The 17,131-nt window shown below is 44.7% G+C and overlaps 1 protein-coding gene across 1 annotated transcript in view; it reads right to left on the reverse strand.

Annotated features, from left to right (window-relative positions):
* Positions 1-2,772: 2,772 nt before the first annotated feature.
* Positions 2,773-17,131, reverse strand: part of LOC110521015 (proline-rich protein 12) — a 53,465-nt gene continuing 39,106 nt past the window's right edge. Inside the window, exons 15-16 of the mRNA XM_090232185.1 lie at positions 9,118-9,213; positions 2,773-4,360 (exon numbers count right to left, since the gene is read on the reverse strand). Coding sequence (XP_090088311.1) covers positions 4,226-4,360; positions 9,118-9,213 — 231 coding nt within the window. The 3' untranslated portion in view covers positions 2,773-4,225. The remainder of the gene's footprint in view (positions 4,361-9,117; positions 9,214-17,131) is intronic.

Below are 17,131 nucleotides of genomic sequence, written 5' to 3' on the forward strand. Positions count from 1 at the left end.
TTACATCAAAGTTGGATCAGCCTGTAGTGTGGTTTTCCACTTTAATTTTGAGTGTGACTCCAAATCCAGACCTCCATGGGTTGATAAATTTGATTTCCATTGATAATTTTTGTGTGATTTTGTTGTCAGCACATTCAACTATGTAAAGAAAAAAGTATTTAATAAGAATATTTTATTCATCTAGGATGTGTTATTTTAGTGTTCCCTTTATTTATTTATTTTTTTTTCAGCAGTGTACTTAAGTATCAAAATGAAAAGTAAATGCTATAAATCCTTTCAAATTCCTTATTTTAAGCAAACCATTCAGAACAACTTATTAGATTTTTATTTATTTATGGATTGCCAGGGGCACACTCCAACATCATTCACAAACAAAGCATTTGTGTTTAGTGAGTCCACCAGATCAGAAGCTGTAGGGATGACCACGTGTTTTCTTGATACGTTTGTGAATTAAACACATTTCATGTCCTGTTAAGCATTCAACATGTAACAAGTACTTTTGGGTGTCAGAGAAAAAAAAAATACATATTTTATTTAGGAATGTAGCGGAGTAAAAGTAAAAGTTGTACAAAATATAAATAATAAAGTAAAGATCCCCCCCCCCCCCCAAATACTTTAGTACATCAAAGTATTTTTACTTTCATCCATTTACCTGAAAGAACTTTACTTTTCAGCGTGTGTCTGTACCCCACCTCATCTGTCACTACGTGTAGCACTAGTTTGAATGTACTGCATACGGTAGCATCACCCACCAAAACAGCACTCTTAGAATCACTGTAGCCAGGTACATTCATCGAGAGAGAAAAACACCGCAAGAGAAAGGACCAGGAGCAGAGAATAGAGTCCTCAGATTTCTTGCCAATCGTAGTGTTGTTATGCTTCCATATCCTTTACTTTCCACTCTGGTTCCTCTCCTGGAGATACCCCCACTTATATTCAAGGGTGCAATGCCATTCGCTTGTAACAGGGGATAGATCTGGTTGAGTGTGTTCCTGTACTTGTACACTCCACCCAGCCAAGGAGCCAATCCACTCTGAGGATATTATCCCGATGTGGAACAGATATCACAATTGGACTGCAGAGGGAATAACAGGTCCATGATGATTGTAATCAATGATGTGGGAGAAGTTATTGTGCAGGTGTCTGTCCCTGTCATGTGGTGGTGAAAGGGAATCATTACATTTGAGTAACATGCTTTTTCCTCGTCCAACATGTTGTCATTCTTTCATCTGCGTATATACTTCCTTTCCCCTCCAACATTTGCTGTAGTGTAAAGTGCATATGGTTTCTCAGGTGGAAATATAAATAAACAATTCCTGCTGTACTGTGCTGTCACAGTGTCTGACTTGGATAGGAAAATAATCAATAGGGGTAAAATCCTCTGAAACTCTTCTGGGGCTGTCAGAGAAACCATGTTTTGTCAGCATTTTCACACCCAAGAAATGATTAACTTGACTGGATCAGAAACTTCACAGACCCAGACTTTTAACTGATGTAACAGATGACCTAGCAAACCAGGAACATTCCCAGAACATTAGCTAAGATTCCAATGAAGTTCTAGTTAAGTTTTTATCTAACATTAGGATGATAACATCCCAAAAGCATTCAAAGAATGTTTATTTGATAACAAATTATTTTTGTCTTCCAGAAAATGTTTTAAATGAAATATCCTTGGAATGTTCTCATTCACTAAAATGTTGTGCACAACAATTCCAGTTAATGTAATAACACAATGTACCCGTTATATTTTTAGAACATACTGCCACAACTAAATGTGAAAGGGAACGTTCTTGAACATCAGGGGAATGTTTTCTACAAACATTGTATAATCATCCACACAACTTGACTGTTTCTGATGAGATTTGCCTCAATCTAACAAATGTTCTGGGAACTTTCAAGAACCAACTTTGGTTTGCTGGGGGCTCAGGGCTCTGTGCAGGCCAGTCAAGTTCTTCCATACTGATCTCAACAAACCATTTCTGTATGGACCTCACTTTGTGCACGTCTGCATTGTCATGCTGAAACAGGAAAGGGGCTTCCCCAAACTGTTGCCACAAAGTTGGAAGCACAGAATCATCTAGAATGTCGTTGTATGCTGTAGAGTTAAGATTTCCCTTCACTGGAACCAAGGGGCTTAGCCTGAACTATGAAAAACAGCCCCAGACCATTATTCCTCCTCCACCATGCACATTGGGCATGGTGATCTTAGGATTGTGTGCGGCTGCTTGGCCATGGAAACCCATTTCATGAAGCTCCCGACTAATAGTTATTGTGCTGACTTTGCTTCCAGAGGCAGTTTGGAGCTCGGTAGTGAGTGTTGCAAACGAGGACAGATCATTTTTAATGAGCTATGCGCTTCAGCACTCGGCGGTTCCGTTCTTTGAGGTTATGTGGCCTACCACTGCATGGCTGAGCCGTTGTTGCTCCTAGACATTTCCACTTCACAATAACAGCCTGTCAGCAACAAGTAGGGCTGAAATAGCCAAATCCACTCATTTGAAGGGGTGTTCACATACTTTTGTATACATAGTGTACTTTACTAACAATAGTACATGTGGTTCAGGGTTGGGAAAATCCTATTTCCAGCCAAATCAAAAGGACACCAAATTCCAATTCCAAACTGTTCCTCATTGGAATTGCAATATTTGTGTACAATTTTAATTGACTGGAATTTAAATGGATTTGAACCCAACCCTGATATGTGGTCAACCACACACCTAATTCATTATCTTATAAAGTTTTAGGAGGAAAAACAAAATTACAGCTAAAGTTGTTTTTCCCTGTCATGTTCATCAATTTCAATTTTTTATTTGCTTTTGTCAAATACAGGAATAGCATGTACAGAAGAGGAACTGGGCTTTAGAGACTGAAGTAACTGTACAATATTTACAGATAAGAGAGCTTGAACAAATAGGTAAACCTCCAAAATAATAATTATCATAAACAACAAACAGATCAAATAAAAACAGTCAACACAGATTTTATACGCTTTTTAACAGTTACACCTCCCTAAAACCACAGAGCTTTCTTTTAGAAAGCGAACAGATATTTATTTTAATTTATTAACTTCAGGTGTAAACTCTGCTCTCATTGTCTTTTGAAGAACAAACATAAAGAACACAGTTTGCTTAGTTTTTAAATGCATATTTCCCGCTCACAATGTATTTAGGCAGACAGAAAAAAGGGAACATCACACACTCCTCTAACCTCTCCCCTTCCCTCCCTTCACCTCAGTTTTGCTCCCCTCCACTCTTTTTTCCCCTTCAGCAGTAAAAGGGGGGACTGAGCAAAGGATTTTGCGTAGGCCATTTCATGTTACCCTAATAAAACATGATTATTTAAAATAACAACAGCAAACAATCCCAGCTAGGGAGGGTAATTTCCTTGTATAAATAATACAAATCATAACTATTAATACATATACGTATATATATATATATATATATATATATATATATATATATATATATATATATATATATATATATATATATATATATATATATATATATATATATATATATATATATATATATATATATATATATATATATATATATTATATATATATATATATATAATATATATAATATATATATATATATATATATATATATTATATATATATATATATATATATATATATATATATATATATATATATATATATATATATATATATATATACGTATATATATTTAGTGTTTGTATGTTGGTGTGTGTGCCCGTGCATGTTTGGATGTAGATTCACCGTGGTCCCCTGCTTTTCCTGTTCAGGTCTAGTGGCAGAAGTCATACCCTTTCACACATTCACTATTTTCAACCCGCCTCCTCTGCTCTCCTCCGTCCTTCTTTTTTCTTCAGTCAAGAGATATTTTGTGATAGAAAAACTAAACAAAAGCGCTAAAAACAGTTCATTGTAGCATCCATTTTAAGTTAAAACTCAACCATACTCACAGACCGAACATTGACTGTTCTTTCTTTCTCGCTGGGAAAGAACTAGAATGGTAGGGTCTGAAACCCCCCTCTCTCTCCATCTTGGTACGGTCCAGTGTTCTCCACTCCAACTCTCTTGCTTTGTCTCCCAAATACTGTATACCTCCCCCCTCCCCTCCCTTCTCCAACCCACATTCTGCTTTCCAAATGGCACCCTATTCTCCATATAGGCCCTATGGCCCTGGCCAATTGTAGTGCACTATTTCAGACTGTGTCCCCTCCTCCCTCATCAGGCTTTGGTGCTGAGGGTTAGAAGGTCGATGAAGGAGTTGAAGAGGGTCTCCAGCCAGCCCTGATTAGCCATACACTGCTGCACCACCTCCTCCTGACCAGGGTCTTCCGCTGCCTGCTCTATACTGTCCGTCTGGGAGGGGGGGAAAGAGAATAGAATAGTTTATTTTCCACCAAGGAAGACATTCGATTATTTTGCTATTGAAATTCACTTGCTTATTTACAGTAATATATACAAAAAGTATGTGGATCTTCAAATTAGTGGATTTGGCTATTTCAGCCACACCCGTTGCTGATGGGTGTATAAAATCGTGCACACAGTCAGGCAATCTCCATAGACAAACATGGCTTTGCTGAAGAGCTCAGTGACTTTCAATGTGGCACCGTCATAGGATACCACCTTTCCAACAAGTCAGTTTGTTAAATGTCTGCCCTGCTAGAGCTGCCCCGGTCAACTCTAAGTGCTGTTATTGTGAAGTGGAAAGGAGCAACAACTGCTCAGCGGTACAGTGGTTGCTCCACTAAAAGTTTTGCGATTAGGCTGCGGGACTTACAGGTAATTTGTGGTTTAGTACGGTACCCTGCGTCACCACTTCATTGCTCCAGACCCGTGTATGGGGTAGTTAACTAATTATGCTTTTGGGTTCTACTGTGTCACTAACAGACAATGAATGGGCGACATAAACCTAAATAGAAACTGATAATTGTCCACGACTTCAGTGGTACTTACTAAAACTGTTGATACACTAAGATTTATGTATATATTTTTTGTTAGGATTATTTTGGTCTTACTGTAGTACTGTAGGCCACTCCCGATCGGTCACATTATACAGTGCCTAAGTGGCACAACAGTCTAAGACACTCCATAGCAGTGCAAGCTGTGTTGCTACAGATGCTGGTTAAATACCTGTGCCGCCCTCGACTGGGAGACCCATGAGATGATTGTAGGTTTTTGGTATCTCTCCCTCTAAAAACAGAATTAAATAAAATAACAAACTGGCTTTATTTACAAATTAGTAACAATGTCTCACCCCATGTTCAAGAATGGCCTTTTTCCTCACTCATTTTACGTTATTTGAAAACAAAATATTCTTATTTTTTTAAACAAAGATATTATTATTATTAATTTAAAATGATATAAAAGCCTGTTGGATATTCTCTCGGATATATTATTAACCCTGTTATTAGCAGGACAATATATATTGGTCATATTGGTCATGGCTCCCGAGTGGTGCACAATGGGATTGCCTAGCAGTTCTCCAGCTGTATCGACTGAAAGCGCGTGAGGTTCAAGGCACGAGGGCAGGGGGCACGGGATGGGCCGCAGAACCGCGCACAAAAGTCCGACCTAGACCATGGGGAAGGGAGGAGGAGGAGGAAGGTGGATGGACCACTACCCCGCCACACTGGCAACACTTTAAGGGGCATTGCACGAATAATGACGCTGACTAGCGAAACGTTCCCTCTGTTCTGTTCTTAGTGCCAGTCTGCATGTTCAAACTAATACAATGCAACTAATAACAGCAAGTCAATTAAGAACAAAGACAGCCTACTCCTTCCTCCCAGTTGGGGAATTAAACCCTGGTCTCCAGCGCGCCATCACGACACAGGGATTATTTTGCTAAATAGCCCGGTACTGTACTCCAGACCATCACGTTTTACAGTGCCATATTTTCCGTTACGTCCTAACGGAAACCCAGAGGGTTTTTCTTAGAATAGAAACGCCATAATATCAATCAAATTAATCCCAAACTCTAAAAGTAATTGGAAAGGTAGATATAAATTATTTGTAACGTGGTTACAATAAAGAATGTAGACAAGATGTAAACAAGATGCTGTGTTTTTATTTACAGTAGTGATGGACAGCTGGTGGCATTTTGAAAACAGGTTTTCAAACACTTGGTGCCGATTAGCAGGACAAAAAAAGACTCTTTGTAGCCCGGCGACTATAGGTGTGAACATCCCCCTACCTGCAATTTATTCGATGCTTAAGTACTCTGAAGTGTTACATTGCTAACTCAAAACAGTACAGTATTTCTTCATCAACATCTTTATGCTTTCGTTAAAAAAATAACTAGAAAGTTACCATTCAAAAACAAGCTGTTTATCTAAAAAAAAAAAGACATTGCGACCAAAGAGAACAGATGAAATGGACATCATTTTCATCTTCTTTCTACGGTGCTACCTGTTCCAGGGTTTGAACTACCACGAGGACTTGAAAATGAGCCGGAGCTGAAAGGATCACTAAAACTAAAGTTATTTTGGTTTCAGTGCATTTTCTTTAAAAAAAAAATGTATATAGCCTATCAATGTGAAGGCATACCATGTAATAAAATTGGTAATGAAATAAAGGTTCAATTAAATATATATATATAGAAATGATTGTGTGCTAAAAACATGAATGTGTTTTTGCAGCGCATACAAACATGCCGACAACCATCCGTGGAGATCAGTGGACAAAGGGCGGGACAACGGGCCGCACCAAAAAAACGCATTGTTGCCAAGAAAGCGGTTAGTTTTGCCAGATTCCTAAAATATGTACACAGCATTTGTGTGTTGGAGTCACTGAATTCTTAATTGATCTACCGTTTCTATCATAGGCCACTGTAATTGATGGGGGCTCAGTGCGGTACCATTCTGCTCATCTGATGAAGGTGCACGTGGATCAGATTCAAACTTTGAAGACCGAGATCAAGTAATTGAAGGCAGATCTGCAGAAGAGAAACATTATTGGAGGGCAGAGATACGGGCGACAGCTGATGCATTGGTCCAGAGCCAGGTGGCAGTCACCGCATCGCATTGTAAAATGCGTTGCTACAGATACCCGTGCCGGCCGCCACCGGGAGACCCATGAGACGGCTTTTGGTTTTAATTTAGAATCCTCCAATCCTCTATATGTAATTATTGGCGGAGAGTCACGTCATATTTGTCGATATACTGTAGGCCTACCGTAGGCGACATGAGTCTCAATAGAGTTGAGTAATGGGCTTTTAAAAGTGGTGTAGGTCTTATTTATTTAAAGAGCATATTAAAGTTAGTTGTGGGCTATTACTTCAAATTCAATTGCTTCTATTTTAGTATAATTTCGCAGCGCTCTGAGACAAGCATGGGGACTGTTCTTGATATGGAGATTTTTATTTTCACTGAATCTCCGTTTGGGTATTGGTTAGACTAGAATTAGAAAATGAGATTGTAGAAATGTTATGCTCTCAGTGTAACCTTTATTTAACTAGGCAAGTCAGTTAACTTTGGGATAGGGGGCAGTATTATCACGCCCGGATGAAAAGCGTGCCCAAAGTAAACTGCCTGTTACGCAGGCCCAGAAGCTAGGATATGCATATGGAAGTATTGGATAGAAAATACTCTAAAGTTGCTAAAACTGTTCAAATAATGTCTGTGAGTATAACAGAACTGATTTTGCAAGCGAAACCCAGAGCACAATTTTTTGAGATCATTGTGCTTTCCAATGTTTTTCCTTGGGAAACCTGATTTATTTGGGCCCAGATTGCAGTTCCTATGGCTTCCAGTAGAAGTCAACAGTCTTTAGAAATTGTTCGGTGTTGTTCTTTTGTAAAGTGTCCCTCAGATGGACTCTAGTCTTTTGGTGCACGTGAAGAAGGAGTGCGCTCCTTGTTGTTTTTCTCCGGTATTGGAAACAGTTTATTCCGTCTCAAATTTGATCGATTATTTACATTTTAGGGTACCTGAGGTTGGATTAGAAACGTTGTCTGAAATGTTTGGACCAAGTTTACAGGTAACTTATTAGATACTTTGTAGTTATGTTGGGCAAGTTGGAACCGGTGTATTTCTGAATCAAACGCGCCAAATAAATTGACATTTTGGGGATATAAAGAAGGAATTTATCGAACAAAATGACCATTCATTGTGTCACTGAGAAATGCGTTCTCTGGAATGATGAATCACGTTTCACCATTTGGCAATCCGACGGACAAATCTGGGTGTGGCAGATGCCAGGAGAACGCTACTTGCCCCAATGCATAGGGTGTCACTGAGAAATGCGTTCTCTGGAGTGATGAATCACGTTTCACCATTTGGCAATCCGACGGTCAAATCTGGGTGTGGCAGATGCCAGGAGAACGCTACCTGCCCCAATGCATAGGGTCAACTGTAAAGTTTGGTGGATGAGGAATAATAACCAGGGGCTGTTTTTCATGTTTCGGGCTAGGCCCCTTAGTTCCAGTGAAGAGAAATCTTAATGCTACAGCATACAATGACATTCTAGACGATTCTGTGCTTCCAACTTTGTGGCAACAGTTTGGGGAAGGCTCTATCCTGTTTCAGCATGACAATAGCACTGTGAGATCCATACAGAAATGGTTTGTCAAGATGGATGTGGAAGAACTTGACTGGCTTGCACAGAGCCCTGACCTCAACCCCATCGAACAACTTTGGGGTGAATTGGAACGCCGACTGCAAGTCAGGCCTAATCGCCCAACATCAGTGCCCAACCTCACTAATGCTCTTGAATGGAAGCAAATTCCCGCAGTTATATTCCAACATCTAGAGAAAAGCCTTCCCAGAAAAGTGTAGGCTTTTATAGAAGCAAAGGAGGGACCAACTCCATATTAATGCCCATGAGTATAGACATGTTGCATATAGATCTAACATGAATTGATATTATGCAATTCAAATATCCACTCTAGGATGGATAATAAATAAAGTGATTATTATATAAGCACAACACAACCACCCACAAATGATAGCCAACCTTTCACAACAAAAGGACTAACTACACAGTGCTCCATTTGAATTATTCTTACCACAATGGAAACAGAGAGAGAGAGGAGGGGAAAGAGAGAGAATCAGGAAGAAAGTAGAGAAGAACAACAATGTTGTGTTGTGAAAAGCGATTGTGATGCTGAGTCTTACCTCCTTCTTGCAGTCCAGAAAGGTGTGATACTTGTAGTGATGGAGAGAATGATAAAGGCTATAGACACGACACGTCTCTGTGGACAGCTTGAGGTCCTGAGAATCACAGAGAGAGAGAGGAAAAAGAGAAGGAGGGAAAGGAGAGAGGAATCATTTATTAGGGAATCTCTCCAGTTCTCTTGGACTGAGGAATAGGGAATAGGGAAAAGGCCTAGTCTACTTTGTATTCACAACTTCAAATCAAATTGTATTAGTCACATGGGCCAAATACAACAGTGAAAAGCTTACTTACGAGCCCCTAACCAACAATGCTGCTAAAAAACAAAATCAAAAATACAAATAACAACAAGAAATAAAAAGTAACAAGTAATTAAAGAGCAGCAGTAAAAAAAACAATAGCGAGACTATATACAGGAAGGTACCGGTAAAGAGAAAATGCGCGGGGACACCGGTTAGTTGAGGTAATAAGTACATGTAGGTAGAGTTATTAAAGTGACTGCATAGATGATAACTGTTACGGTGAGTGAATGAGGACCCAAAAGCGAATTAACTTAAACAGAGCTTCTTTAATTACCAAACATAGGTAGGCTCAGACGGACCGGCAGATTCCGACAGGACAAGACAAGGTTACAGCAAACATGACGACAGTCTGGTTCAGGCATGAAACACAACAAACAAGAATCCGACAAGGACAGGAACAAAAACAGAGAGAGATATAGGGGACTAATCAGAGGGAAAAGGGGAACAGGTGGGAGAAGGGGTGACGAGGTAGTCAAGAGGAGACAAGGAACAGCTGGGGGAAAGCGGGGGAGAAAAGGTAACCTAACAACGACCAGCAGAGGGAGACAGGGTGAAGGGAAAGGACAGAGACAAGACACAACATGACAGTACATGACAGTACCCCCCCACTCACCGAGCGCCTCCTGGCGCACTCGAGGAGGAAACCTGGCGGCAACGGAGGAAATCCTCGATCAGCGCACGGTCCAGCACGTCCCGAGAGGGAACCCAACTCCTCTCCTCAGGACCGTACCCCTCCCAATCTACGAGGTACTGGTGACCACGGCCCCGAGGACGCATGTCCAAAATTCTACGGACCCTGTAGATGGGTGCGCCCTCGACAAGGATGGGGGGGGGGGGGGGGGGAAGACGAGCGGGGGCGCGAAGGACGGGCTTGATGCAGGAGACATGGAAGACCGGGTGGACGCGACGAAGGTAACGCGGAAGAAGAAGTCGAACTGCGACAGGATTAATGACCCGAGAAATACGGAACGGACCAATGAACCGCGGGGTCAACTTGCGAGAAGCCGTCTTAAGGGGAAGGTTCTGAGTAGAGAGCCAAACTCTCTGACCGCGACAATATCTAGGACTCTTAGTTCTACGCTTATTAGCAGCCCTCACAGTCTGCGTCCTATAACGGCAAAGTGCAGACCTGACCCTCTTCCAGGTGCGCTCGCAACGTTGGACAAAAGCCTGAGCGGAGGGGACGCTGGACTCGGCGAACTGAGATGAGAACAGCGGAGGCTGGTACCCGAGGCTACTCTGAAAAGGAGATAGCCCGGTCGCAGACGAAGGAAGCGAGTTGTGGGCGTATTCTGCCCAGGGGAGCTGTTCTGACCAAGACGCAGGGTTGCGAAAAGAAAGACTGCGTAAGATGCGACCAATAGTCTGATTGGCCCGTTCTGCTTGACCGTTAGACTGGGGGTGAAAGCCGGAAGAGAGACTGACGGAAGCCCCAATCAAACGGCAAAACTCCCTCCAAAATTGAGACGTGAATTGCGGACCTCTGTCCGAAACGACGTCTGACGGAAGGCCATGAATTCTGAAAACATTCTCGATGATGATTTGTGCCGTCTCTTTAGCAGAAGGAAGCTTAGCAAGGGGAATGAAATGAGCCGCCTTAGAGAACCTATCGACAACCGTAAGAATAACAGTCTTCCCCGCTGACGAAGGCAGTCCGGTGACAAAATCTAAGGCGATGTGAGACCACGGTCGAGAGGGAATAGGAAGCGGCCTGAGACGGCCGGCAGGAGGAGAGTTACCGGACTTAGTCTGCGCGCAGACCGAACAAGCAGCCACGAAACGACGCGTGTCATGCTCCCGGGTGGGCCACCAAAAACGCTGGCGAATGGAAGCAAGCGTACCCCGAACGCCAGGGTGGCCGGCTAACTTGGCAGAGTGAGCCCACTGAAGAACGGCCAGACGAGTAGGAACGGGAACGAAAAGAAGGTTCCTAGGACAAGCGCGCGGCGACGGAGTGTGAGTGAGCGCTTGCTTTACCTGCCTCTCAATTCCCCAGACAGTCAACCCGACAACACGCCCCTCAGGGAGAATCCCCTCAGGGTCAGTGGAGGCTACTGAAGAACTGAAGAGACGAGACAAAGCATCAGGCTTGGTGTTCTTAGAGCCCGGACGATAAGAAATCACGAACTCGAAACGAGCGAAAAACAGCGCCCAACGCGCCTGACGCGCATTAAGTCGTTTGGCAGAACGGATGTACTCAAGGTTCCTATGGTCAGTCCAAACGACAAAAGGAACGGTCGCCCCCTCCAACCACTGTCGCCATTCGCCTAGGGCTAACCGGATGGCGAGCAGTTCGCGGTTACCCACATCATAGTTACGTTCCGACGGCGACAGGCGATGAGAAAAATACGCGCATGGGTGGACCTTGTCGTCAGAGAGGGAGCGCTGAGAAAGAATGGCTCCCACGCCCACCTCTGACGCGTCAACCTCGACAACGAACTGTCTAGAGACGTCAGGTGTAACAAGGATAGGAGCGGATGTAAAACGATTCTTGAGGAGATCAAAAGCTCCCTGGGCGGAAACGGACCACTTAAAGCACGTCTTGACAGAAGTAAGGGCTGTGAGAGGAGCTGCCACCTGACCGAAATTACGGATGAAACGACGATAGAAGTTCGCGAAGCCGAGAAAGCGTTGCAGCTCGACGCGTGACTTAGGGACGGGCCAATCAATGACAGCTTGGACCTTAGCGGGATCCATCTTAATGCCTTCAGCGGAAATAACAGAACCGAGAAATGTGACGGAGGAGGCATGAAAAGTGCACTTCTCAGCCTTCACAAAAAGACAATTCTCTAAAAGGCGCTGGAGGACACGTCGAACGTGCTGAACATGAATCTGGAGTGACGGTGAAAAAATCAGGATATCGTCAAGGTAAACGAAAACAAAGATGTTCAGCATGTCTCTCAGGACATCATTGACTAATGCCTGAAAGACAGCTGGAGCGTTAGCGAGGCCGAAAGGAAGAACCCGGTATTCAAAGTGCCCTAACGGAGTGTTAAACGCCGTCTTCCACTCGTCCCCCTCCCTGATGCGCACGAGATGGTAAGCGTTACGAAGGTCCAACTTAGTGAAAAACCTGGCTCCCTGCAGGATCTCGAAGGCTGAAGACATAAGAGGAAGCGGATAACGATTCTTCACTGTTATGTCATTCAGCCCTCGATAATCTATGCAGGGGCGCAGAGACCCGTCCTTCTTCTTGACAAAAAAAAACCCCGCTCCGGCGGGAGAGGAGGAGGGGACTATGGTACCGGCGTCAAGAGCTACAGACAAATAATCTTCGAGAGCCTTACGTTCGGGAGCCGACAGAGAGTATAGTCTACCCCGGGGGGGGGGTGGTTCCCGGAAGGAGATCAATACTACAATCATACGACCGGTGTGGAGGAAGAGAGGTGGCCCTGGACCGACTGAACACCGTGCGCAGATCGTGATATTCCTCCGGCACCCCTGTCAAATCACCAGGCTCCTCCTGTGAAGAAGAGACAGAGGAAACAGGAGGGATAGCAGACATTAAACATTTCACATGACAAGAGACGTTCCAGGAGAGGATAGAATTACTAGACCAATTAATGGAAGGATTATGACAAACTAGCCAGGGATGGCCCAAAACAACAGGTGTAAAAGGTGAACGAAAAATTAAAAAATAAATGGTTTCGCTATGATTACCAGAAACAGTGAGGGTTAAAGGTAGCGTCTCACGCTGAATCCTGGGGAGAGGACTACCATCCAGGGCGAACAAGGCCGTGGGCTCCTTTAACTGTCTGAGAGGAATGTCATGTTCCCGAGCCCAGGTCTCGTCCATAAAACAGCCCTCCGCCCCAGAGTCTATTAAGGCACTGCAGGAAGCTGACGAACCGGTCCAGCGTAGATGGACCGACAAGGTAGTGCAGGATCTTGAAGGAGAGACAGGAGTAGTAGCGCTCACCAGTAGCCCTCCGCTTACTGACGAGCTCTGGCCTTTTACTGGACATGAAGTGACAAAATGACCAGCGGAACCGCAATAGAGACAGAGGCGGTTGGTGATTCTCCGTTCCCTCTCCTTAGTCGAGATGCGGATACCTCCCAGCTGCATGGGCTCAGCACCCGAGCCGGCAGAGGAAGATGGTAGTGATGCGGAGAGGGGGGCGACGGAGAGCGCGAGCTCCTTTCCACGAGCTCGGTGACGAAGATCAACCCGTCGCTCAATGCGAATAGCGAGTTCAATCAAGGAATCCACGCTGGAAGGAACCTCCCGGGAGAGAATCTCATCCTTTACCTCTGCGCGGAGACCCTCCAGAAGACGAGCGAGCAAGGCCGGCTCGTTCCAGCCACTGGAGACAGCAAGAGTGCGAAACTCAATAGAGTAGTCTGTTATGGATCGATTGCCTTGACATAGGGAAGACAGGGCCCTGGAAGCCTCCTCCCCAAAAACAGATCGATCAAAAACCCGTATCATCTCCTCCTTAAAGTCCTGATACTGGTTAGTACACTCAGCCCTTGCCTCCCAGATTGCCGTGCCCCACTCACGAGCCCGTCCAATAAGGAGAGATATGACGTAGGCGACACGAGCAGTGCTCCTGGAGTAAGTGTTGGGCTGGAGAGAAAACACAATATCACACTGGGTGAGGAACGAGCGGCATTCAGTGGGCTCCCCAGAGTAACACGGCGGGTTATTGATTCTGGGCTCCGGAGATTCGAAAGCCCTGGAAGTGGCCGGTGGATCGAGGCGGAGATGGTGAACCTGTTCTGTGAGGTTGGAGACTTGGGTGGCCAGGGTCTCAACGGCATGTCGAGCAGCAGACACTTCCTGCTCGTGTCTGCCTAGCATCGCTCCCTGGATCCCGACGGCTGAGTGGAGAGGATCCGAAGTCGCTGGGTCCATTCTTGGTCGGATTCTTCTGTTACGGTGAGTGAATGAGGACCCAAAAGCGAATTAACTTAAACAGAGCTTCTTTAATTACCAAACATAGGTAGGCTCAGACGGACCGGCAGATTCCGACAGGACAAGACAAGGTTACAGCAAACATGACGACAGTCTGGTTCAGGCATGAAACACAACAAACAAGAATCCGACAAGGACAGGAACAAAAACAGAGAGAGATATAGGGGACTAATCAGAGGGAAAAGGGGAACAGGTGGGAGAAGGGGTGACGAGGTAGTCAAGAGGAGACAAGGAACAGCTGGGGGAAAGCGGGGGAGAAAAGGTAACCTAACAACGACCAGCAGAGGGAGACAGGGTGAAGGGAAAGGACAGAGACAAGACACAACATGACAGTACATGACAATAACAACAGAGAGTAGCAGCAATGTAAAAAGGGGGGGGGGGGGGGAATGCAAGTAGTCTGGGTAGCCATTTGATTAGATGTTCAGGAGTCTTATGGCTTGGGGGTAGAAGCTGTTTAGAAACCTCTTGGACCTAGACTTGGCGCTCCGGTACTGCTTGCCGTGCGGTAGCCGATAGGACAGTCTATGACTAGGGTGGTTGGAGTCTTTGACAACTTTTAGGGCCTTCCTCTGATACCGCCTGGTACAGAGGTCCTGGATGGCAGGAAGCTTGGCGCCAGTGATGTACTGGGCTGTACGCACTACCCTCTGTAGCGCCTTGCGGTCGGAGGCCGAGCAGTTGCCATACCAGGAAGTGATGCAACTAGTCAGGATGCTCTCGAAGGTGCAGCTGTAAAACCTTTCGAGGATCTGAGGACCCGTGCCAAATCTATTCAGTCTCCTGAGGGGAATATGTTTTGTCATGCCCTCTTAACAACTGTCTTGGTGTGCTTGGACCATGTTAGTTTGTTGGTGATGTGGACACCAAGGAACTTGAAGCTCTCAACCTGCTTCACTACAGCTCCGTCGATGAGAATGGCAGTGTGCTTGGTCCTCTTTTTCCTGTAGTCCACAATCATCTTCTTTGTCTTGATCACGTTGAGGGAGAGGTTGTTGTCCTGGCATGACATGGCCAGGTCTCTGACCTCCTCCCTAGAGGCTGTATCGTTGTTGTCGGTGATCAGGCCTACCACTGTTGTGTCATCGGCAAACTTAATGATGGTGTTGGAGTCGTGCCTGGCTGTGCAGTCATGAGTGAACAGGGAGTACGGAGGGGACTGAGCACGCACCCCTGAGGGGCCCCTGTGTTAAGGATCAGCGTGGTGGACGTGTTGTTACCTTCCCTTACCACCTAGGGGCGTCCCGTCAGGAAGTCCAGGATCCAGTTGCAGAGGTTAAGTGTTAAGTCCCAGGGTCCTTAGCTTATTGATGAGCTTTGAGGGCACTATGCTGTTGAATGCTGAGCTGTAGTCAATGAATAGCATTTTCACATAGGTGTTCCTTTTCTCCAGGTAGGAAAAGGGAGTATGGAGTGCAATAGAGATTGCATCATCTGGATCTGTTCGGGAGGTATGCAAATTGGAATGGGTCTAGGGTTTCTGGGATAATGGTGTTAATGTGAGCCATGACCAGCCTTTCAAAGCACTTCATGGCTACAGATGTGAGTGCTACGGGTCGGTAGTCATTTAGGCAGGTTACCTTAGTGTTCTTGGGCACAGGGTCTATGGTGGTCTGCTTAAACCATGTTGGTATTACAGACCCGGACAGGGAGAGGTTGAAAATGTCAGTGAAGACACTTGCCAGTTGGTCAGAGCATGCTCGCAGTACACGTCCTGGTAATTTGTCTGTCCCTGCGGCCTTGTGAATGTTGACCTGTTTAAAGGTCTTACTCACATCGGCTGCGGAGAGCTTCTGGAACAGCTGGTGCTCTCATGCATGTTTCAGTGTTATTTGCCTCAAAGCGAGCTTAGAAGTAGTATAGCTCATCTGGTAGGCTCGTGTCACTGTCACTCGGTTGTGCTTCCCTTTGTAGTCTGTAATGGTTTACAAGCCCTGCCACATCTCACGAACATCAGAGCCGGTGTAGTACGATTCGATCTAAGTACTGTATTGACGCTTTGCCTGTTTGATGGTTTGTCGGAGGGCATAGCAGGATTTCTTATAAGCTTCCGGGTTAGAGTCCCGCTCCTTGAAAGTGGCAGCTCTAGCCTTTAGCTCAGCGTGGATGTTGCCTGTAAGCCTGTAGTCTTCTGGTTGGGATATGTGCGTACGGTCACTGTGGGGATGACGTCATCGATGCACTTATTGGTGAAGCCAATGACTGATGTGTGGTACTCCTCAAAGCCATCGGAGGAATTCCAGAACATATTCCAGTCTGTGCTAGCAAAACAGTCTGGTAGTTTAGCATCTGCTTTATCTGACCACTTTTTTATTGATCGAGTCACTGGTGCTTCCTGCTTTAATTTTTGCTTGTAAGCAGGAATCAGGATGATAGAATTATGGGCAGATTTGCCAAATGGAGGGCGAGGGAGAGCTTTGTATGCATCTCTGTGTGTGGATTAAAGGTGGGCCAGAGTTTTTTCCCCTCTGGTTGCACATTTAACATGCTGACAGAAATTTGTTGAGACGGATTTAAGTTTCCCTGCATTAAGGTCCCCGGGCCACTATGAACACCTCCTCTGGGTGAGTGTTTTCCTGTTTGCTTATGGCGGAATACAGCTCATTGACTGCGGACTCATTAAAGGAAAAAAATGATTCTGCCAGTTGGTGGTGAGTAATCGCAGTTCTGATGTCCAGAATATATTTTTGGTTATAAGAGATTGTAGCAGCAACATTATGTACAAAATAAGTTAAAAACAACGCAAAGAAACAAACAAAAAAACACAATCGGTTAGGGGACACATAAAACGTCAGCCTT

The sequence above is a fragment of the Oncorhynchus mykiss genome, chromosome 4, assembly GCF_057628025.1.
Source record: "Oncorhynchus mykiss isolate SJ-2025 chromosome 4, ASM5762802v1, whole genome shotgun sequence".
In the NCBI taxonomy this organism is placed as follows: domain Eukaryota; kingdom Metazoa; phylum Chordata; class Actinopteri; order Salmoniformes; family Salmonidae; genus Oncorhynchus; species Oncorhynchus mykiss.